The 16,908-nt window shown below is 57.0% G+C and overlaps 1 protein-coding gene across 3 annotated transcripts in view; it reads left to right on the top strand.

The window, feature by feature from the left end:
• The first annotated feature begins 4,042 nt into the window (after window positions 1–4,042).
• The window catches only part of ASTN1 (astrotactin 1), a 47,081-nt gene continuing 34,215 nt past the window's right edge, over window positions 4,043–16,908 (top strand). For all 3 annotated transcript variants that reach the window (XM_086617211.1, XM_086617212.1, XM_086617210.1), the window contains exon 1: window positions 4,043–4,325. In XM_086617211.1, coding sequence (XP_086473337.1) covers window positions 4,043–4,325 — 283 coding nt within the window. The remainder of the gene's footprint in view (window positions 4,326–16,908) is intronic.

Raw genomic sequence — 16,908 nt, 5'->3', positions numbered from 1 at the left:
AGAACCAGGAGGAGATTTAGGGTGCTGGAGTGGGGTTGCTACCCCCTTCCCAGCACCCCATTGCTCCCCAGGTCTCAAAAACTGTCCCCGACCCCCTAGCAAAGCCAGTTCTGCTTGGGGGAAAAAGAGTGCAGGGGGCTCCTTGCGACATCCCCGGGGCTGGTACGGACCCTCCCGGTCCTGCCGGAGAGGGGACACTGACACCTGCCGGCAGGTCCCACCCGGCCCCGCAGCACCGCGGCTCAGCCTGCCCGGCCCCGGGAGCGCAGCGGGGGGCAGCCCGGGTACCCGCCAGCCCTGCCCCGGGGCAGCGGGATGCGGGTCCCGCTGAAAAGGGACAGGACGGGGTGGGTAGCAGCGTGCCGAGAGGTGATGTTCTCAGGCTGGGGGCTTTAAAGATCCAGAATTTTACTTCCGAGTAAAACATAATTAGTGTTTAGTGAAGGGAATTGAACCTCGCAGCCGGGGACCCCCCCCCCCCCCTCTCCCAGAGCTCCCGGAGGCGGCTGTCACCGGCACCGGGAGGGTGGCCGCAGGCAGCGTTCCCGGGGAACAAACGTCTTCCAACGGGTCACCCACTCCTCGCCTCGGCCCGCTGCTCCCACGGGAGAGCCGGTGGCAGCGGGGCCCCGGGGACAGGAGACCTCTCCTGTCCCTTCGTATATGCCCAACAGGAAAGTCGGTGCTTGAGCATTTCGGGGGGCATCTCCTCCAGTCCCTGCGGTCCCGGGGCATCTCCCACCGGCATCTCCCTCGGAGTAGGACAGCCTGCGCAAGCAGCAGCAGGTTTCCTGCCTCCCGGGCATCTTGTTTACCCCGGCAGATTGCCAGCAGCAGGGAGCACCGGGCCGGTCGCAGCGCCCCCGGATCCGCTGGGCCCCGCACTCGGGCACCGGGGTGGCTCCCGCCCGGGAAGGGCTCGTTGCCTTCCTCTCTCCCCGTCCTCGCCGAAGCGAACCCGGAGCGCGGAGGCAACTTGGCCAAGGTCACCGAGGGAGCCGGCGGCGGCAAAGCCGCGTCTCCAGCGTCGCGCACGGCGGTACCGGGGATCTCCGCCGTGCGGGGCCGCGGCTCCCCCCGCACCGCTCCTTCCCCTTCCCGCTCACCGGCGGGGTCCCCACGCAGACTTACCCCAGGCTCCGGCTCAGCGCCGGTGAGACACCAGTCGCTCCTCCGTCCTGTCCTGTCCCGTCCCGCTCCGCCTCAGCGGCCCCGGGCCCGGCCCCGCCGCCGCCTCCCGGCCGCTCCGCACCGCCCCATCGCCGGGCGGGCAGGCGGCCCCACCAGCATCCCGCACCCGCCGCCGCGATCGGGCTCCCCGGTGCCGCTCCCGGCCCCCGCGCCGGGTCCCGCCGCGCTCCGCGGGCGCCGCCGCCGCCACCCGATAATATATGCAGGGGCGGCAGCCAATAAAAGGCGCCGCCGGCCTCCCCGCGCCTTCCCATTGGTCGTGCCGCCTTCGGCGCGGGGCGGGGCGGCGCGGCGCGGCGGGGGACACGCGTGGGGCGGCGCGGGGGTCGCGCTCCGGGGCGCTCGGCGCGGGCAGGAGCGCGCACGGCCGCGGGGGGCTTCCGAGCCCCGCCGGCCTTTCCCGACCCTCCTTTCCGGCCCCCCAGGCCGCGTGTCCCCGCAGAAGGGCCGGGTGGGTGTCGTGTCTCCCACCCCCCCCCGCCGGGAGGGAGGGGGCGCTGCCTCGAGGCCCCAGTGTGTTCGTTCGGACTTTCAAGGAATCGTGGTTGTGCCGAATGACACCGCCGGCACCCGTAAACAATCAACGAGGTTCGGGATGTCACGGGTGGGGTGTTACCGGCCACCGGCAGTAGGCCGCCATCGGTGACGCCGGATTTACCGTTTTCTGCTGGTTTATTTTTAAATATTTTATTTATGCGTGTGTGTTATTCGTGCCTCCTGCCAAGACCTTCTCCGTGCGCTGTTGGGTGTTACGGGGACACCACTCCTGGGGATGCACCCCATTTCCAAACGGCAGCTGAAAGGACTCTTGGTGCCCCCTTCTGAATAACGCAATTCCACGTTTTTTGTTTTTTTTTTTTTTCAGGAAAGCCCTTCTTTTCAGTGACTTTGTGTCCCCTGGTGAAGGAGGAGCAGCAAAGGGGCCTGGCGGAGGCCCTCCAAAGGGATTTCCCTGAGTCTCCCAAAGGGAGGGCCATGCCCTGTCCTGCCAAACACCGCTGCTCATTTTCTCTGATTTTTTTATTGTTTCTTCCCACAGCTGCAGGCAGCTGGTGCTGGTGGGGGCTGGTGCTGCTGAAACCCCTTCCCAAGTCGCTGACTTCGGAAAACATCCTTGCTGTTACGTGTTTAGTGCTCGGCTCTGATTGCTAACGAGGCTGGCATTGAAAACGGGCAATTTCTGGTGAGCACAGCTTTTCCTCCCCAAAACGTGGTGGATAACTGGGAGGGTTATCCTAAATCAGAAACATGTCTGTGGCTCCTCTGCTCAGTGCGTTTAGAGCACTGCAGTGGCCCCTCGTGATGCCCACGCTGGGGGTCTTCATGGCCCCCTCCTCTTCATGTAGGAGGAATTTGGGGGAATCTCTGCAGCTGCTGCATGGAAAGGGGGAAATTTCTGAAGAAAAAAACCAAAAAAAAACCCCCAAAAAACCCACCAAAACCCCAAGGTTTTTTTTTTTTAAAGTAACAGGTATCTGCTGTGTGTGCTTTTCTTTGGAGGCATCAGGCAGGATGGAGCCATGCTCCATACAAGGAGCCAGTGCAGAGCTGGTGGGATGGGAGCTCTGCTTCCAGGGTGGCGATGCCTCTGCAGCCCTCTGCTCCATGGGTGTCATCTGGCAGGAGCCTCCAAGGGGGAAAACCAGACTGCCGTGGCCGTGCGTTCCTGCTGGGAGGGGGCCTGGGCCCCTCGTCCCGCACTGGGAGAGGAAACCATTTACCATCAGAACGTTTCTCCTGCAGAACCACAAGTGTGTGCAGGAAGCTTTGGCGGTTGGGCAAGCTGTTGGTGCTGCTTTGAGCTCACTTAGAGACAGCCAAAATAAAAAGCATCTGCTACAAAAAGAACCAGCAGGTTTGGGGTTGGCCCTTACACTCCCAATAGGTTTCGGGGTTTTTTTCAAAACACACAGGCTTGGGGGCTTTGGAGGTCTGTGATTTCTCCCAGGACTTTGGAGGTCTAGGACTTCCGAGGTCTGTGACTTGTACTGGGGTTTTGGAGGTCTGGGACTTTGGACGTCCATGACTTCTCCTGAGATTTTTTTGGAGGGCTGTGGCTTCTCCTGGGCCTTTAAAGGTCTGGGGCTTTGGAGGTCTGGGACTTCTCCTGAGATTTTTGGAGGTCTGAAGCTTCTCCTGGGCCTTTAAAGGTCTGGGACTTTGGAGGTCTGGGACTTCTCCTGAGATTTTTGGAGGTCTGGGGCTTCTCCTGGGGTTTTGGAGGTCCATGACTTCTCCTGGGATTTTTGAGGTCTAGGATTTTGAAGGTCCGTGACTTCTCCTGGGATTTTGGCGGTCTGGGATTTTGGAGGTCTGTGACTTCTCCTGAGGCTTTGGAGGTCTGGGATTTTAAAGGTCTGTGAGTTCTGCTGGGATTTGGAGGTCTGGGACTTTGCAAGTCCCTGACTTCTGAGATTTTTGGAGGTCTATGACTCCTCCTGGGATTTTGAATATCCATGACTTTTCTGCTGGGATTTTGGAGGTCTGGGACTTCGGAGGTCCATGATTTCTCTTAAGGTGGGTAACACCTATAACTTACTCTCAGCGCAGAAGGAGGCAAAGGCAGCCGGGCCGGACCAGGCAGCACCGGCACCTCTCCCGCCACCGCCCCGCAGCCCTCCCGGTTTTCCAGGCATGCGGGAAAAAAAAACAAAACGGGGGGAGCGGAGGAAGCGGGAGGCGCGGGGCCGGGGAACCGAACCTCCCTGAGCCGAGCCGAGGGGAGCCGAGCGGAGCCGAGCCGAGCCGAGCCGCGCCGCACGGGGAGGTGCCGTGCCCCGCGTCCCCCGCCCCTCGCTGCCGCCGCCCGCCCGCCCGGCCGGCGCTGGGAGCGCGGCGCGGGGGCTCCAAGATGGCTTTGGCCGGGCTGTGCGCCCTCCTCGCCGGTTGCTGCCTGGCGGCGGGCAGCGGCCCCGCCGAGGCGGCGGCGGAGGCGGCGGCCAAGGAGCTGGAGTGCAAGCTGAAGAGCATCACGGTGTCGGCGCTGCCGTTCCTGCGGGAGAACGACCTCAGCATCATGCACGGCCCCTCGGCCGCCGAGCCCAAGCTGCTCTTCTCCGTCCGCAACGATTTCCCCGGCGAGATGGTGGTGGTGGACGACCTGGAGAACACGGAGCTGCCTTACTTCGTGCTGGGTGAGCCTCCGGGCGGGCCCGAGGGGGCAGCGGCGGGTCGCGGCGGGTCCCTTCCCCTCCGCGGCGGCGGGCCCCGAGCGTCCCCCGGCCGCGGGGCTCCTCCCTGCGGCACCGGCGCGGGGGTTGCCCTGCGGCATCGCTGCCCCGCTGCCGCTTCACCCCGCTGCGGCAGCGCCTGGGCCCCGGCCGCCGCACCGGGCTGGGGGCTGCAGAGGTGCCGGGGTGCTCGGGGTGTCTTGTCATCCGCGGGGCTCGTCCCCAGCTCGGTTGCACGGTCGCCAGTGGCTTGTGCTGGCCGGAGGCCCGCGGTCGGCTCCCGGCGTGGCTGGCTGGAGCTGGGGGTTTCTGCTTTCTCTGCCTCCCAGCAGTCACCTTCCCTGCAGCCTGGTGGAAAATATCCCGGTGTCCAACGTTTCCCATCCTGCCTGCTTGTGCTGGCTCCACCACCCCTGTCCTCAGGTTTTGGGCTCTGGGCTGCTGGCGTGGGCCAGGTGGGTCCCGCCGGCTCTGGACAGGCCTTCACCTGCTGCGTGAGGCACATCTGCCCAAATCTGACGGGTTGCTTCGCTTTCCATCCACCGGCTCAGCCAAGGATGTGCTCCTTTGTTCGTGCTGGGATCGGAGCAAGGCCTCTGCCGCTTGTGCGCGGGGACCCGCTTCCCTCTGCGATGCCTGGAGCCGAGATATTTAATTTTGAGTGATATTTATGCAGGATACCGGTTTCCTACCACCGCCCGCACGTAACCCCCCACCCTGGCCAAACGCTGCCGTTACTTTCCTAGCAGCCCCACGGGGACTGTGCGTGCCTCCTGTGAGCCTTGTCCGTCCATTGCTGCTCCAGCAGCACCTGGAAGTTTTTAAAATGCCACCCTTGTCTGGATGTTGTCCCAAAAATGAGGTGCTTCACGTGACGTTGCCTCTCTGTGTCACCCTAGTGTCCAGGCAGAGCGTAGTGGTGGCCCCAACCTGGGTCTTCTCCCTGGCGCTTCATCATCGCCATGGCCCCCAGACCCCTCCGTGCCCACAAAAGCCCCTGGTCCTGGGTGCTGCATGGGCTCGGGGCAGTGCTGGGTGCTGCGTGGGCACCCCTCGTTTCCCACGAGAAAGGCAGAGGCAGGTGGGGGGCTGTTGATGCCGTGGAGGGGGGTGTGTGTGCCGGGACACCCAGGGACAGTTCGTGCGGGGAGGGTGCAGTGGGCTGTGCTGCCCCCTGCTCCCCTGGTCCAAGGCCTGTGCTGCGGGATGCTGCAGCGGAGGCCGGAGAGCGTTGCCGTGGCAACGGGGCGGCAGCGCGGTGGATGCAGGGGATGCACGGGCATGGCTGCCAGCCCCGAGCTGCCTTCACACCCCAAAGGTGACCCAAGGTGCTTGTCCCCTGTCTCCCTTGGAACCGCTCCCAGGGAGCCGGACCCCGATGGGCCCCAGGGCCTGGGATGCTGCCAATGGGGAGCGTCTGGGCAGGGATGTGTGGTGCTGCTCGGGTGGGGATCCCTGGGCATGGCCCTGGCTGGTTCAGCGGGGATTTCCCCCGCGGTTTTTCCAGTCCTCGGGATGCGATACTGCCGGGCAGGGCAGGAAAGGACCCACCCGCTCTGGCAGCCCCGTTGCACCTGGGGCTTGCACTCATGGTGCCAAACAGGGCTTTGCTTTCACCTCCTTCCGCTTATCACCACCGGATAAATATGAGGACCGCTGGCCTTGTGCCAGCATGCCCTGATGTCCTGGTGATGGCCATGCTCTTCTGGGCACTGCAACCTGGGACATCGGTCCCCCGAGAGCCCCTGCACACAGGGGTTCAGGCTGTGGAGATGCAGAGGGGGTCTCAGTACAAGTTTACCCCCCTGGGATGCTGGAGCTGGGGGCTGGGTTGGCAGGAGGGGGCACTTTGCATGCCCGCCATTTGCCAGGGTTTTGGCTTGGCAACTCCTGGGAAAGGTTGTGTTGCGTCTGCGCCCCTCCTGCAAAAGATGGGTTTGCTTTGAAGCTCTCGTGGCCACTTTGCCATGTGTAGATGTTGTTGTTATTATTATTATTATTATTATTATTATTATTATTATTATTACTACTACTACTACTATTAGCCTGGGCACTGCTTTTGCCCAGCAGAAGCCCTGCAGTGTGTAGAGGTCTTGCAGGACCCAGGCTTGGTAACTCAGGGGCTGCACCTTCTGGAGCTGGGGAGTCCCCAGCCCAAGAAACACAAGAGGGGGGACACGGCCACATTGGGCTGACGTGTGGAACCGCTGTGGGCGACTGTCCGTGTTTCCACAGGCCCTTGTGTGCAGGCTGGAGGGTGTGCTTGAGCATCCCTCCAGGAATTTGGCTTCATGTGGTGCTGGTTGCACCTTTCCTGGCAAAGCCCAGCCCCGTTAATTGTGCCCACCTTCTTGTGGTTACCTTGGCTCTGCCACGTGGGCTCTTGAGTTGCTCCGTGCCTCAGTTTCCCCACGAAGACGGCGAGAGCATGCAGGGAAGTGGCTACGGCAGGCTGGGGCAGTGGGAAAGGGTCAGGATTGCGGAGCCTGACAGTATCTGGGTGTCATCCTCCTCTGGCCCTGGCTGCCTCCCTCAGACCCCCCGAAATAATTCAGATGCTTTTCAAGCGTGGCAAGTGTTTGTGGAAAGCAGTGTGTGCAGTCCCCATGCCTTGGTGGCACCTGGTGGCCAAGCCAGGCATCCCACCAATGGGCATATGGGTCAAGGTTTGTCCCCCGCTGGAGACGCGCTGGGGTCTTTGGAGAGCCACGTATGTTGCTTGCTAAAACCAGGGTGCTGGGGGTGTGTGTTGGACTGGGCACCCCAAAAATGCTGTCACTCTCCACCTCTGCTGAGATGCTCTAGTGATATCAATGACTTAATGACGAGCGCAGCGCTTGGGGACGCCCATCCTGCGGGGGCTCTGCCGGGGCAGGGGGTGCCCTAGGGGACATCCTGGGGGGCCACACGTGCTTTGGCTTTGCCTCTCTCCCCCACCCTGTGGCTTCAGCTTTGTATTTATCTTCACCTGGGAGGGTGAGGTGTTGCTCATTGCCTTCTCCGCATGCCCCGTTTTTGGGTCTCATCCCCTCCTCGTGGCCACCCCGGTGCCAGAGCCGGATGCGTCGAGCGCGTTGGTGCTCAGCCCTCCCCAAACGTGGGGACCCTGTGGCTGCTCCCGTGTCCCTCTGAGAGCAGAGGGATGGTTTTGGGGAGTAGTACCCCTGGTTTATGGGGTGGGGAGGCGCTCGGGCAGGGCTTTCAGCCACTTTGTAGCTCCCTTTGCTAACGAACGAACGCTGGCGCTCCGCAGCAGCTCGGTGGCACGCTGTCCCCACCTGCACCCGTAAAAACCCACGTGCTTTTATATACGTGTCCTCAAAGGGACTCCACACCATTTCCCCCCCAGTTTTGCTGCAAGGTATTTTTTTCCCCCCACCTCCTGAATTTTTGGGAAGCGGCAAGGGCGTGGGAGCAGGGACACTGGTGCGTGGTGGGCTGCCCGCAGTTAAAATCGCCTGGTTTCATCCTGCTTTAAATCCGCTGGAATTTCTTCCACTGGAAACGGTCGCCTTTCATCTGTCTTCGTGTTTTGTTGCGTTAATTGTTGTTTTTCCCGAAGGGAGGCTGAGTCTCACTGGTCGGTGGCCATTAAGAAACGCTAATTAGCGGCTCGATGTTCCCCCTCCGCTAACCTTCACACCCTCTTCTTCCTCGCCGCTCCGCTCGGCGGCATCCAGCCACGTTTGATGTGCCATTAGTTGGATTCGCGCTCCTGCAGGCTGCTAATTTTTTGGAGCCCCATCTTTTGGAGATCAGAAACTGCCAAGCCAGGGTATTTATTACCGTCTGAGCTTCCCGCGGCGCCCAGGGCTCAGCCGGAGGTTTGCGCTGCAATTAAAAACGGTGCGAACGATGACGTCTTTGACGCCTTTGCCCGAGTCCTGTGCTGGATGTTTGGAAAGTGAGGTCTCAAAGTGTGGTTTTGTGCCTAAAATTGGCTTTGAGGAGTGGGACAGCAGAGCTGGTGGGTTGAAGCCGTGATGATTTCTGGGTGAAGCCGTGATTTCTGGGCACCGGATAAGTCAAGATCTTGAAATACCGGATGGTTTCTTGTCTCCTCCTTTTATTTTTTTTGCGGAGCGTGGAGGAGCTGAAGGAGCTTTTTGTGCCTCCCGAAGCAGGGGCAGCTCAGCCCCTCGCCCCCCGGCTCCCCCGCTCCCCGTCAGCCTCTTGGGAGCCGGGGCGGCAGAGGATGGGCGAAGGTTCTTAACTTCAGTGGCTTTAACGGATTATCATAAACTCAGGCCTTAATACGAGCTGTCATGATTTCAAATTATCTTACTTTTAAATTAAATAGATTCCTTTTTAAATACAAAATCAATTCTAATTTTTTAGAGGGGTGAGATTTTTCAAAGGCACCGATGAGTTGGGCATATTTAAGCGCTCTTGAATATCTCCCCGAAATATCTAATCGATTTATTTTATTATTTCTTTTTTTTTAAATCTCTGCTGAGCTCTTGACTGCACTGGTGGATGCTCCGGCCATGACTTCACTGGCTTAATACCGGGGGGTTGTGGGGATGTGAGACGGAGCGCGGCGGGGATGCGGGCCACCGCTAATCGGGGTGATGGGCCGCCGGCGCACCTGCCCGCCCCAGCTCCGCTTCCAGGAGGCAGCAAGATGTGACACCCGTCGCCTCTCATCCACGTCCTGTGCGGCTCCCCACCGCCATGGACTGCGGGAGGTGGTGTCCCCCCTCCCTGTCTGCCCTCCATCCCCGGTTCCTAAATGGCCCCGGAGGAGGGAAGCAGGAGCCGAAGGGCTGCAGGGTTGAGTTATCCCTTTTTTTTTTTTCTAATTTCTCGTCAAGTGGGAAGAGCATCCCGTTGAGTTTTGGCTGGAGGCATTGTCTTGCCCCACTCCTCTCGTGTGGGTCTGGGTGCCTGCAGTGGGTCCCGGCTCTCCGTGGTGGGTCTTGGGTTGTTGCGGTGCTGGTCTCCAGCTCAACTTCGTTTCCAAGGGTTCATCCCAGTGTCACCTTGGAGCTCCCTGTCCCCGGCATACGTCCCCATCCTCGGGGCACGGCATAGGGGTGCAGTGGGGCCGGTCCCACCGTGGGACCCCCAGCATCGCTTCGGTGCGAACCTTGCACCTGGAAATAGGTGTAATGGTGAAATAATGGAGCAAATATTAAGAAATTCTTAAGTACCTGGAGAATAACCGAGTTAAATTATACCAGAGGAGCTCAATTGCCTTGCTTAGATTGATTGAATTACTAAATGAGCCTGACTAATGGAATGGAGTGGATATATCGGACTTTTACTCAAGATCCTGAAATAATTTCTCTAATAAGATTGTGAGCCATTAATTGAACTTGGCTTTGATCCTGGACACTGTCGCCTGCACTGGAACCTGGCGGTATGATCTATGCTCTGGTCTGCCAGGCCAAAGGGACGGCCGCCGGCACCTCCCTGCCGGCTGGCTTGGAGGGCGGCCAGGGGGTTTGCCAGGGGCGGGGGGTCCCAAACCACCCACACCAGGACCTGTGATGAGGAAGGGACCTGAAACACCCCATCTTGGCAGCCCTCCTGCCCCTTGGCACAACTCACCCTGGCAGTGGGATGTGCTTAATTAATCGTCGCCGTGGGGTGAATGTGAGATGGTGCTTTGGGGGTTACATCTGCAAACCCAGAGGTGCCACCTTCTTCCTGCATCCTCCTGGAGTGGTTGCTGGTGGTGGTGGGACGTTGTGTGTAACATCCAGAGTGCTGCTGGCTGCCCAGTCTGCCATGCGAGATGGTTGCCATCAAGGCTTGGGGGCTTGCAGAGCTTCCAGCAAAGCGGAGAGGGACCTGCTGAGAGGATGTATCCCACCCTGGACCTGCCCTGGACCACCTGGTGGGACAGGACAGGCTCATCTCGTAGGGTTTGGCTGCAAACCTCTGGTGAGACCCTGGTCCTGCCTTGGCTCTTGGCCCCATCGGAGGTCCCCCATGGCCACATTGGGGGTGATGGGAGCTCGGGAGGGAGAGGTGGGGTGCATGTCCCCATGCTCACGGATGCCTTGTCCCTGCGCCGTGCCCGCTGGCGACTCTCTGTCTTGGTGGGAGCAGGGCTTTCGGTGGCACAGCGGATGTAGAGGGCCTCTTGTATGTTTTTTCCTTAACCAAGGGAAAAAAAAAAAAAAGAAGAAATAGGGATTTCATCTCTGGGAACCCGTTGCCACAGCAACCGCGCATCCAGCTGGCTCCAGCGGCGCGGGCTGGCAGCGGATCTGGCTGACCCAGAAAGCGGCGGGGGGAGCGGGCTGGGGGCTGCTCGGCACTGGCCAGGGAGTGACTGGGGTCTGGCCGGGTGGGCAGGGGATGGTGCTCGGGGCTTTGGCTGGATTGGGCTCCTCGTCGTCGCTCCTGGTCTTGGCTTCTCAGGCTGCATCCGGGTGGGATGCTTGGGCATCATGCCTCTGCCCGCCCGCACACCCGTCCCAGTTTTGGGGGCTCCATGGGTGCTCCCCAAAGACCCTCAAAGCTTTTGCAGATGTGATTTACACCATGGAACTGGCTGTGGTGCTAGTGGTGGAGAGGAGCCTTGGGCAGCCGCATGCCTCCCCGACACTTATCCCGCCTCTGCCCTGCTCTCCCTGTGCCGGCAGCGTTTGCTCCTGGGCCACATCCCATTTCCTACTATTTTATTTTATTTTATTTTATTTTATTTTATTTTATTTTATTTTATTTTATTTTATTTATTTTATTTTGTTTTATTTTGTTTTGTTTTATTTTGTTTTGTTTTATTTTGTTTTGTTTTATTTTGTTTTGTTTTATTTTGTTTTGTTTTATTTTGTTTTATTTTGTTTTATTTTGTTTTATTTTGTTTTATTTTGTTTTATTTTGTTTTATTCTATTTTATTCTATTCTATTTTATTTTATTCTATTCTATTCTATTTTATTCTATTCTATTCTGGTTTTGATTTGTTAATTTATTTTTATTGACTTTATTTTATTTTGATATAATTTTATTTTTATATTATTTTTATTATATTATTTTTACACTATATTGTTTTTATTTTATTTTATTATATTTTATATTTTATATTTTTATTTTATTTTTATATTAGTTTTACTTTATTTTACTTTATTTAATTTTATTTTTTAAACCGTTGCTTAGCCAGCTTAAATGGAGGCTTCAAAAGCATCTCCCTCTGAGTCTCACTGCAGAGCGATCCTCCAAATAAAGGAAATTTTGCCTGCCAGGATTAAGGCAGCATCTGGATGGTGCCGGCTCTGTCAATTAAGCCTGGTTGTCCTTTTGCTCACAAATTGCTGGGCTCTGGCTCCGACAGCCAGCCGGACAGTGGCCAGTGGCTCACCCCATGCAGCAGCACATGGCGACCAGGGGATTTGTCTGGATAAAGGAAAATTTTTTGAGTGCCAGGTCCCGCCCCCCACCTCGCTACAGCTTAATGCCGAGAAAGCCCCCCTGAGATGAGCGCCCGTGCACTGCGCCGGGATTTCTGATCCTGGTTTGGCACCCCGTGGCCAGGCGGAGCTGGGGCTGGATGGAGCTGATCCAGCTGAAATCTAACCCGGTAGGGGAAGGAAGTTGGAGAAGGCGGCAGGAGATGTTAAGGAGACCCTTGCCCGTGCTTTTGGGTGGACACGTCTCTTTGGCTTGGCCCGGTAAGGGAGCGCTCCCTGAATCATGGAATCATAGAGTGGTTTGGGTTGGAAGGGACCTTCAAGACCATCTAGTTCCAACCCCCCTGCCATGGGCAGGGACACTTTTCACTACACCAGGTTGCTCAAAGCCTCATCCAACCTGGCCTTGAACACTTCCAGAGATGGAGCAGCCACAACTCCTCTGGGCAACCTGGTCCAGTGCCTCACCACCCTCAGAGTGAAAAATCGGGTCTGTGGTCCATCGCCCGGCTGCTGAAGCCCTGTGGGATGGAGGTCTGCCTGATGGGTAGGGGAAACCGGCTACAGGCAGGACCTTGACCTTGGTTTTTGGAAGTGGCACCTCCTGGTCCTCTCTCCTGCCCTGCTCCCCTCCTCCCTTGCCAAAAAACCCGGCCGCGTTGTCACCGTCACAACACAGTGGCTGCCTGGGAAAGCAGATACTAGCGATCCTGAAATATCCCGGGGACAGGCTCTTGTGTGATGGGAGACAGTTACCATGGAAACCTCCTTCAAATAAAAAAAAAAGAAAAAAATCCCGAAATTTAAAGCAGCTCAGAGGAACCGCAGACCTTCTTACGGGTTTTGGCAACCCTCCTTTTTTTTTTTCCTTGTGTTTGTTCCAGCTAAAAGCTCCAGGAGACAAAGCAATTAATGTGAGCATCCCAAGGGGAGCGAGAGAGGGAGGGCACAGTGCTGGGGACCCGCTGGGGAAGGGGACATGCCTGGGAGAGGAGACATCACACTCCCGAATTTTCTCGCCAGGGTTAACGTTGCGGCTGTGGCCGCAGGGTCCTGGAGGGGCAAAGTGTGGCACAGTGCAGACCTTCAATGGCTGCGGTGCTCCCGGCACATCCGTTCCCGTAATGATGTCCCCAGTGTCCACAGCTGCTGGGAAATCTTCTAGAAGGGTCAGGTTTGGATCAGAGAGCGCGCCGGGCCACCCACCGCCCTGGGCTGGCCCAGACCTCCTCTGGATGCTGCTCTCCCAGTGCTGGTCATGCCGGTGTGGAGCTGTTTTCCCATCCCGGAGCTGCATCTCCTTGACTTTCCCTCTTATTGCTCAGCCAGAAGTAGCTGGGATCTGGTTTTTGGAGCTTTGAGAGAGCTCTGGAGAGGGGCAGTGGTGGGACTCGGGAGCCGTTGTCCTGCCACGGAGCTGCTGGTGGCATATGTGTCCCGGGAATTTGGGGGCCACCTCCTTGTAATTCTGGCTCAGTGCTGGGAAAGAAGAGAGGCTCAGAACCCCTTGCTCAGGGGATGCTGCTCTAGCCGGGGCAACCCTTGGCACTTTGGTGGGCTGGAGCATCCCAGCTCCATCCCTTTTTTTTTTTTTTTTCTGGCCAGCTCAGATTTCAGCACTGGACTAAGTAAATAAGTAGATTTTCTTCCTTTTGATTTTTTTTTTTTTTTTCCCGTGCGAATGCGAGGGAACTTTCTTCCTGTGTTTATGACACTGGCGTTCCCTTTTCTGTGCCCGGGGTGCCAGCCCTGCCTAAAAAGATAGGCAGGTGAGTCTGGGCAGAGCTGTACCAAGGTGCGACCAGCTGACGGGTGCCGAAACCCGAGAGCGGCGTTACATAATTCGGACTGCAATGCAGAAGCTCTTGCTTAATTTTTAATTACCCGGTTGCCGCACGCACGGAGCGCTCGACCTGGGAAGTGGGGTTGGCCTGTGGGCACGTGCGAGGGGGGCTTGTCTGGTGGAGGGGATGGGAAAGCCATCCCTCGTGGTCCTGTCCCTCTTGGCACGGCAGGAGAAGATGCATCCCTGTGGCACCGGTGGGAGCGGGGCTGAGCCGCGGCGGCAGGGGAGGATACTCTGCAGCCAACCCGGGGTGTCCCGTTGAGCGGTGGGAGAAGGGATGAAGGTCTGCAAAGGTCTTGGAGGTTCCTCTGGGTCGCAGCATTAGATAAATGGAAGGTGCTGTGGTTGCTTTGCGTCCAGATACCACGTAGCTGCTGGTGAAAGAGCCCCGAGTGTCTCCCGAGGTGGGTTTGTCGAGTTGGGGGAGGAACAGTAAAGAAGCTGCTGTAGACCTCAGCTGGGAGGCACCAATTCTTTTCTTCCCTGTTTCTCCCCCTCTTTCAAATCCCCGCTCTGCACTTTCTGTCCTTCCTCCAAAGGCAGCTGCCTTGGAGCAGCTTAGGCTTCAAAGTTCCCAAAATAACAAAGGTTAAAATAAATTAAAAAAAAAAAAGTCACGACAAGATCAAGTGCCCCACTTGTACCCAGGCTTGGAGCTTCAAAGTGGCTGCAAGGAGCTCCCCGCGGCATCCATGGTTGGGCATCTCAAGGCTCGGGCTCCCGTCTTCATCTTCCTGAAGCCATGTGAAATTTGGCAGTATTTGCTGCTCGTGGGGGCCATCTGGAGGAGGTCCCTCACCGCAGAACGGATCATGGTGGCTGTGCGGGTGAGATGGGTGTCCGTGGGGTGGTGTCCTGCACCCACCAGCCCTGTCCCCTGGCCAGGCAGGTGGGCAAACAGCTCCTCGCGGGGAGTCTCCGTGATCAGCGCGGTGCTTTGTGCCTCTGCTGGCTCCGCTGATTTATATAGATCATCAATATGGCAATTATATACACCTGCAGATTTAATTACCTCCATTTTCGTCAGGCGGCGACAGATTTATGCCTCTATTCAGTTCCTGTAAATCTGAAACAAGCTTGACTAGACCCAAAAGTCCTCCCATTGATCACCGTGCACTGGCTGGTCTCTGGCCCTCTTGACAAGCTCTTCTTTCAAGAGTGATAAATTCAAGATGCACAGTCAACTTGTTCCCTTTCTACATCTTTCTTCCTTCTTTATTTTTTTTTTCTTCTCCCCATTATCTTTCAAAGCCTCTCCACAAACTTGAAAACGGAGCTTGAAATCGGGCAAGAGCTCCTAAGTGCTGAAGAGCTTATGACATTAAGCTGCAGTTGGCAGTAGCCCATGCCTTGCTTCTCCATCCTGGTCTGGGGCAACCAGTGAGGACTTGTCCTGCCCTCAAGACCAGCAGGGAAGGTGGGAGGAACAGGAAAACCACCTCGTGGAAAAACTCTTAGCCCTGCTGTTGGCAGGAGAAGGGGCAGAGTTATTTCAGTCCTGTTTCACCCCCTGGGAGGATCACCTCATCCCTCCTGTGTCCCAGAAGACCAGCAGCTCCTGGCCTTCCCCCCAGGAGATGAGGATTGAGTGGCCCTGCTCGTTTCTTGTGCTGAGCATGAGAACACCAAAACAACGTCTAATTTGCTCGACCTCTTAGCAATGAGCACGTAAACAAATTAGCCTGCAGGAGCGGGCAGAAGTTTACCCTTGAAGTGAAGTCCATGTCATGGCTGTAGTCCGTCCCTGCCTGTCCCACCACCGCAGCTGCCTGACCTCTCCTGTACGATATGCTCCGATGTCTTGCTAAGTGCCGGCAGATGGGCTGGAGTGGCCGGCCGTTATCTTCCCTGCCAGCCCGAGATGGATATAAACGGCCCTTGACCTCCCTCTGGAAATCACTGGCTGGCTTGGAAAGCTGGAGGTAACCTTGGCAGTTGCCTCGGTCTGTAGGGTCTGATGGCATGGGGGGCTGGGGTTTGGAGAGGTGGGAGTTGGGAGGCTGTCTCAATAGGAGGGAGCTGCCTTGGGGTCTCTTTCCCCCATGGAAGCAGTGCCTGGAGGAGCAGAAGGTCTCAGCTGCTCCTGAGGGCACGTGTGGATGCGGGATGCATCCTTGAAGGGTGGCCTGGGTAGCACCTCGCTGGCTTTGCAGCCACCCTCCATCCCCAAGACGCTGGACAGCGTGGGGGGCAGCGGGTTTGTGGTCCCTTGACGTCTCCAGCCGCGGCAAGTAGCTGATAATTGAGGGAAAAAATTGTTAAAAACACAGCATGAATAGCGTGGTCCTTTCCCTACTGCCGAGGTCTGTGCTGCAGGGATTTCCTGAGCTGGGATTTGCCTCCAGGCTGTCCGGCTCGATAGCTGCTGTTGGCTCTGTCTTACAGAATCAGAGAACTGTTTGGGTTGGAAGGGACCTTAAAGACCATCTAGTTCCAACCCGTCTGCCATGGACAGAGAGGGACACCTTCCCCTAGACCAGGTTGCTCAAAGTCTTCCTTGGGTTTGGTTCCTTTCTCAGTGCTTTTGTACTTCATGGTGGCTGAAACTGAGCTTTCTGTTCATTTTTACACGCCTAATTCTTGCAAAGCGAAAAGCAGTGAATAATCATTGCCCTTCCCACTGCTCCACTGGCTCCATGATTTTATAGGCTTTTATCACGTCCGTGCTCAGTTGTTTGTTTTCCTTGCTGAGGAGTCCTAACACGGTTGGTTTCTCCTCTCCACAAAGACGTTTGTGGTATCTCATCTTCCTTGTACCCCTCCTCTGAACCTTCCAAGCTTTGCCTCCTCCGTTACGAGATGGCTGACCTGAATTCCACTTGCAGGATTCGAGGTCGGCTTGCTTCCACCAAAGCTCAGTTTCACCTGCCCACTTCCTTGCCTGCTTTCCTGCAGCACTTCGCAGCTTTAGCTTCGAGGATGCTAAATTTAGCATTGGTGACCAACTTTGTCATCCACCTCCTCTTCCAGAACGTTTCTGAACAGCCGAGGTCCTGACAAAGATCTCCGTGGGGCTTCTTGGTAACCTCCTTTCATTGTGAAATCCAACCTCTTACTCCTCCCCCGCCTGGTGGGCTTCAAGAGGACTTTCCTTCTTATCTCAACCTCACTTTGGCGCTTTGGGAAACTTTGAGGGTGGATTTTGACAAGAACTCTTTGAAACGAGTCCATCAAACTGGATCACCCTTATCTACTGGCTTACAGTGTAGAGTGACCCATATTTACCCACGCACCTACCGGTTCCTCTAACAAACTGTCCAGAGCAGAAGTAGAATTTACCAGTCTGTAATTTTCATGATGCACAAGAGCTTTTTTAAGAGATTAGAATCTCCTCTGACAAGT

Source organism: Tauraco erythrolophus, chromosome 10, assembly GCF_009769465.1.
Source record: "Tauraco erythrolophus isolate bTauEry1 chromosome 10, bTauEry1.pri, whole genome shotgun sequence".
Classification (NCBI taxonomy): Eukaryota; Metazoa; Chordata; class Aves; order Musophagiformes; family Musophagidae; genus Tauraco; species Tauraco erythrolophus.
Note: the sequence above shows the minus strand (reverse complement) of the source record. Positions and strands in the feature narration are given on the sequence as shown.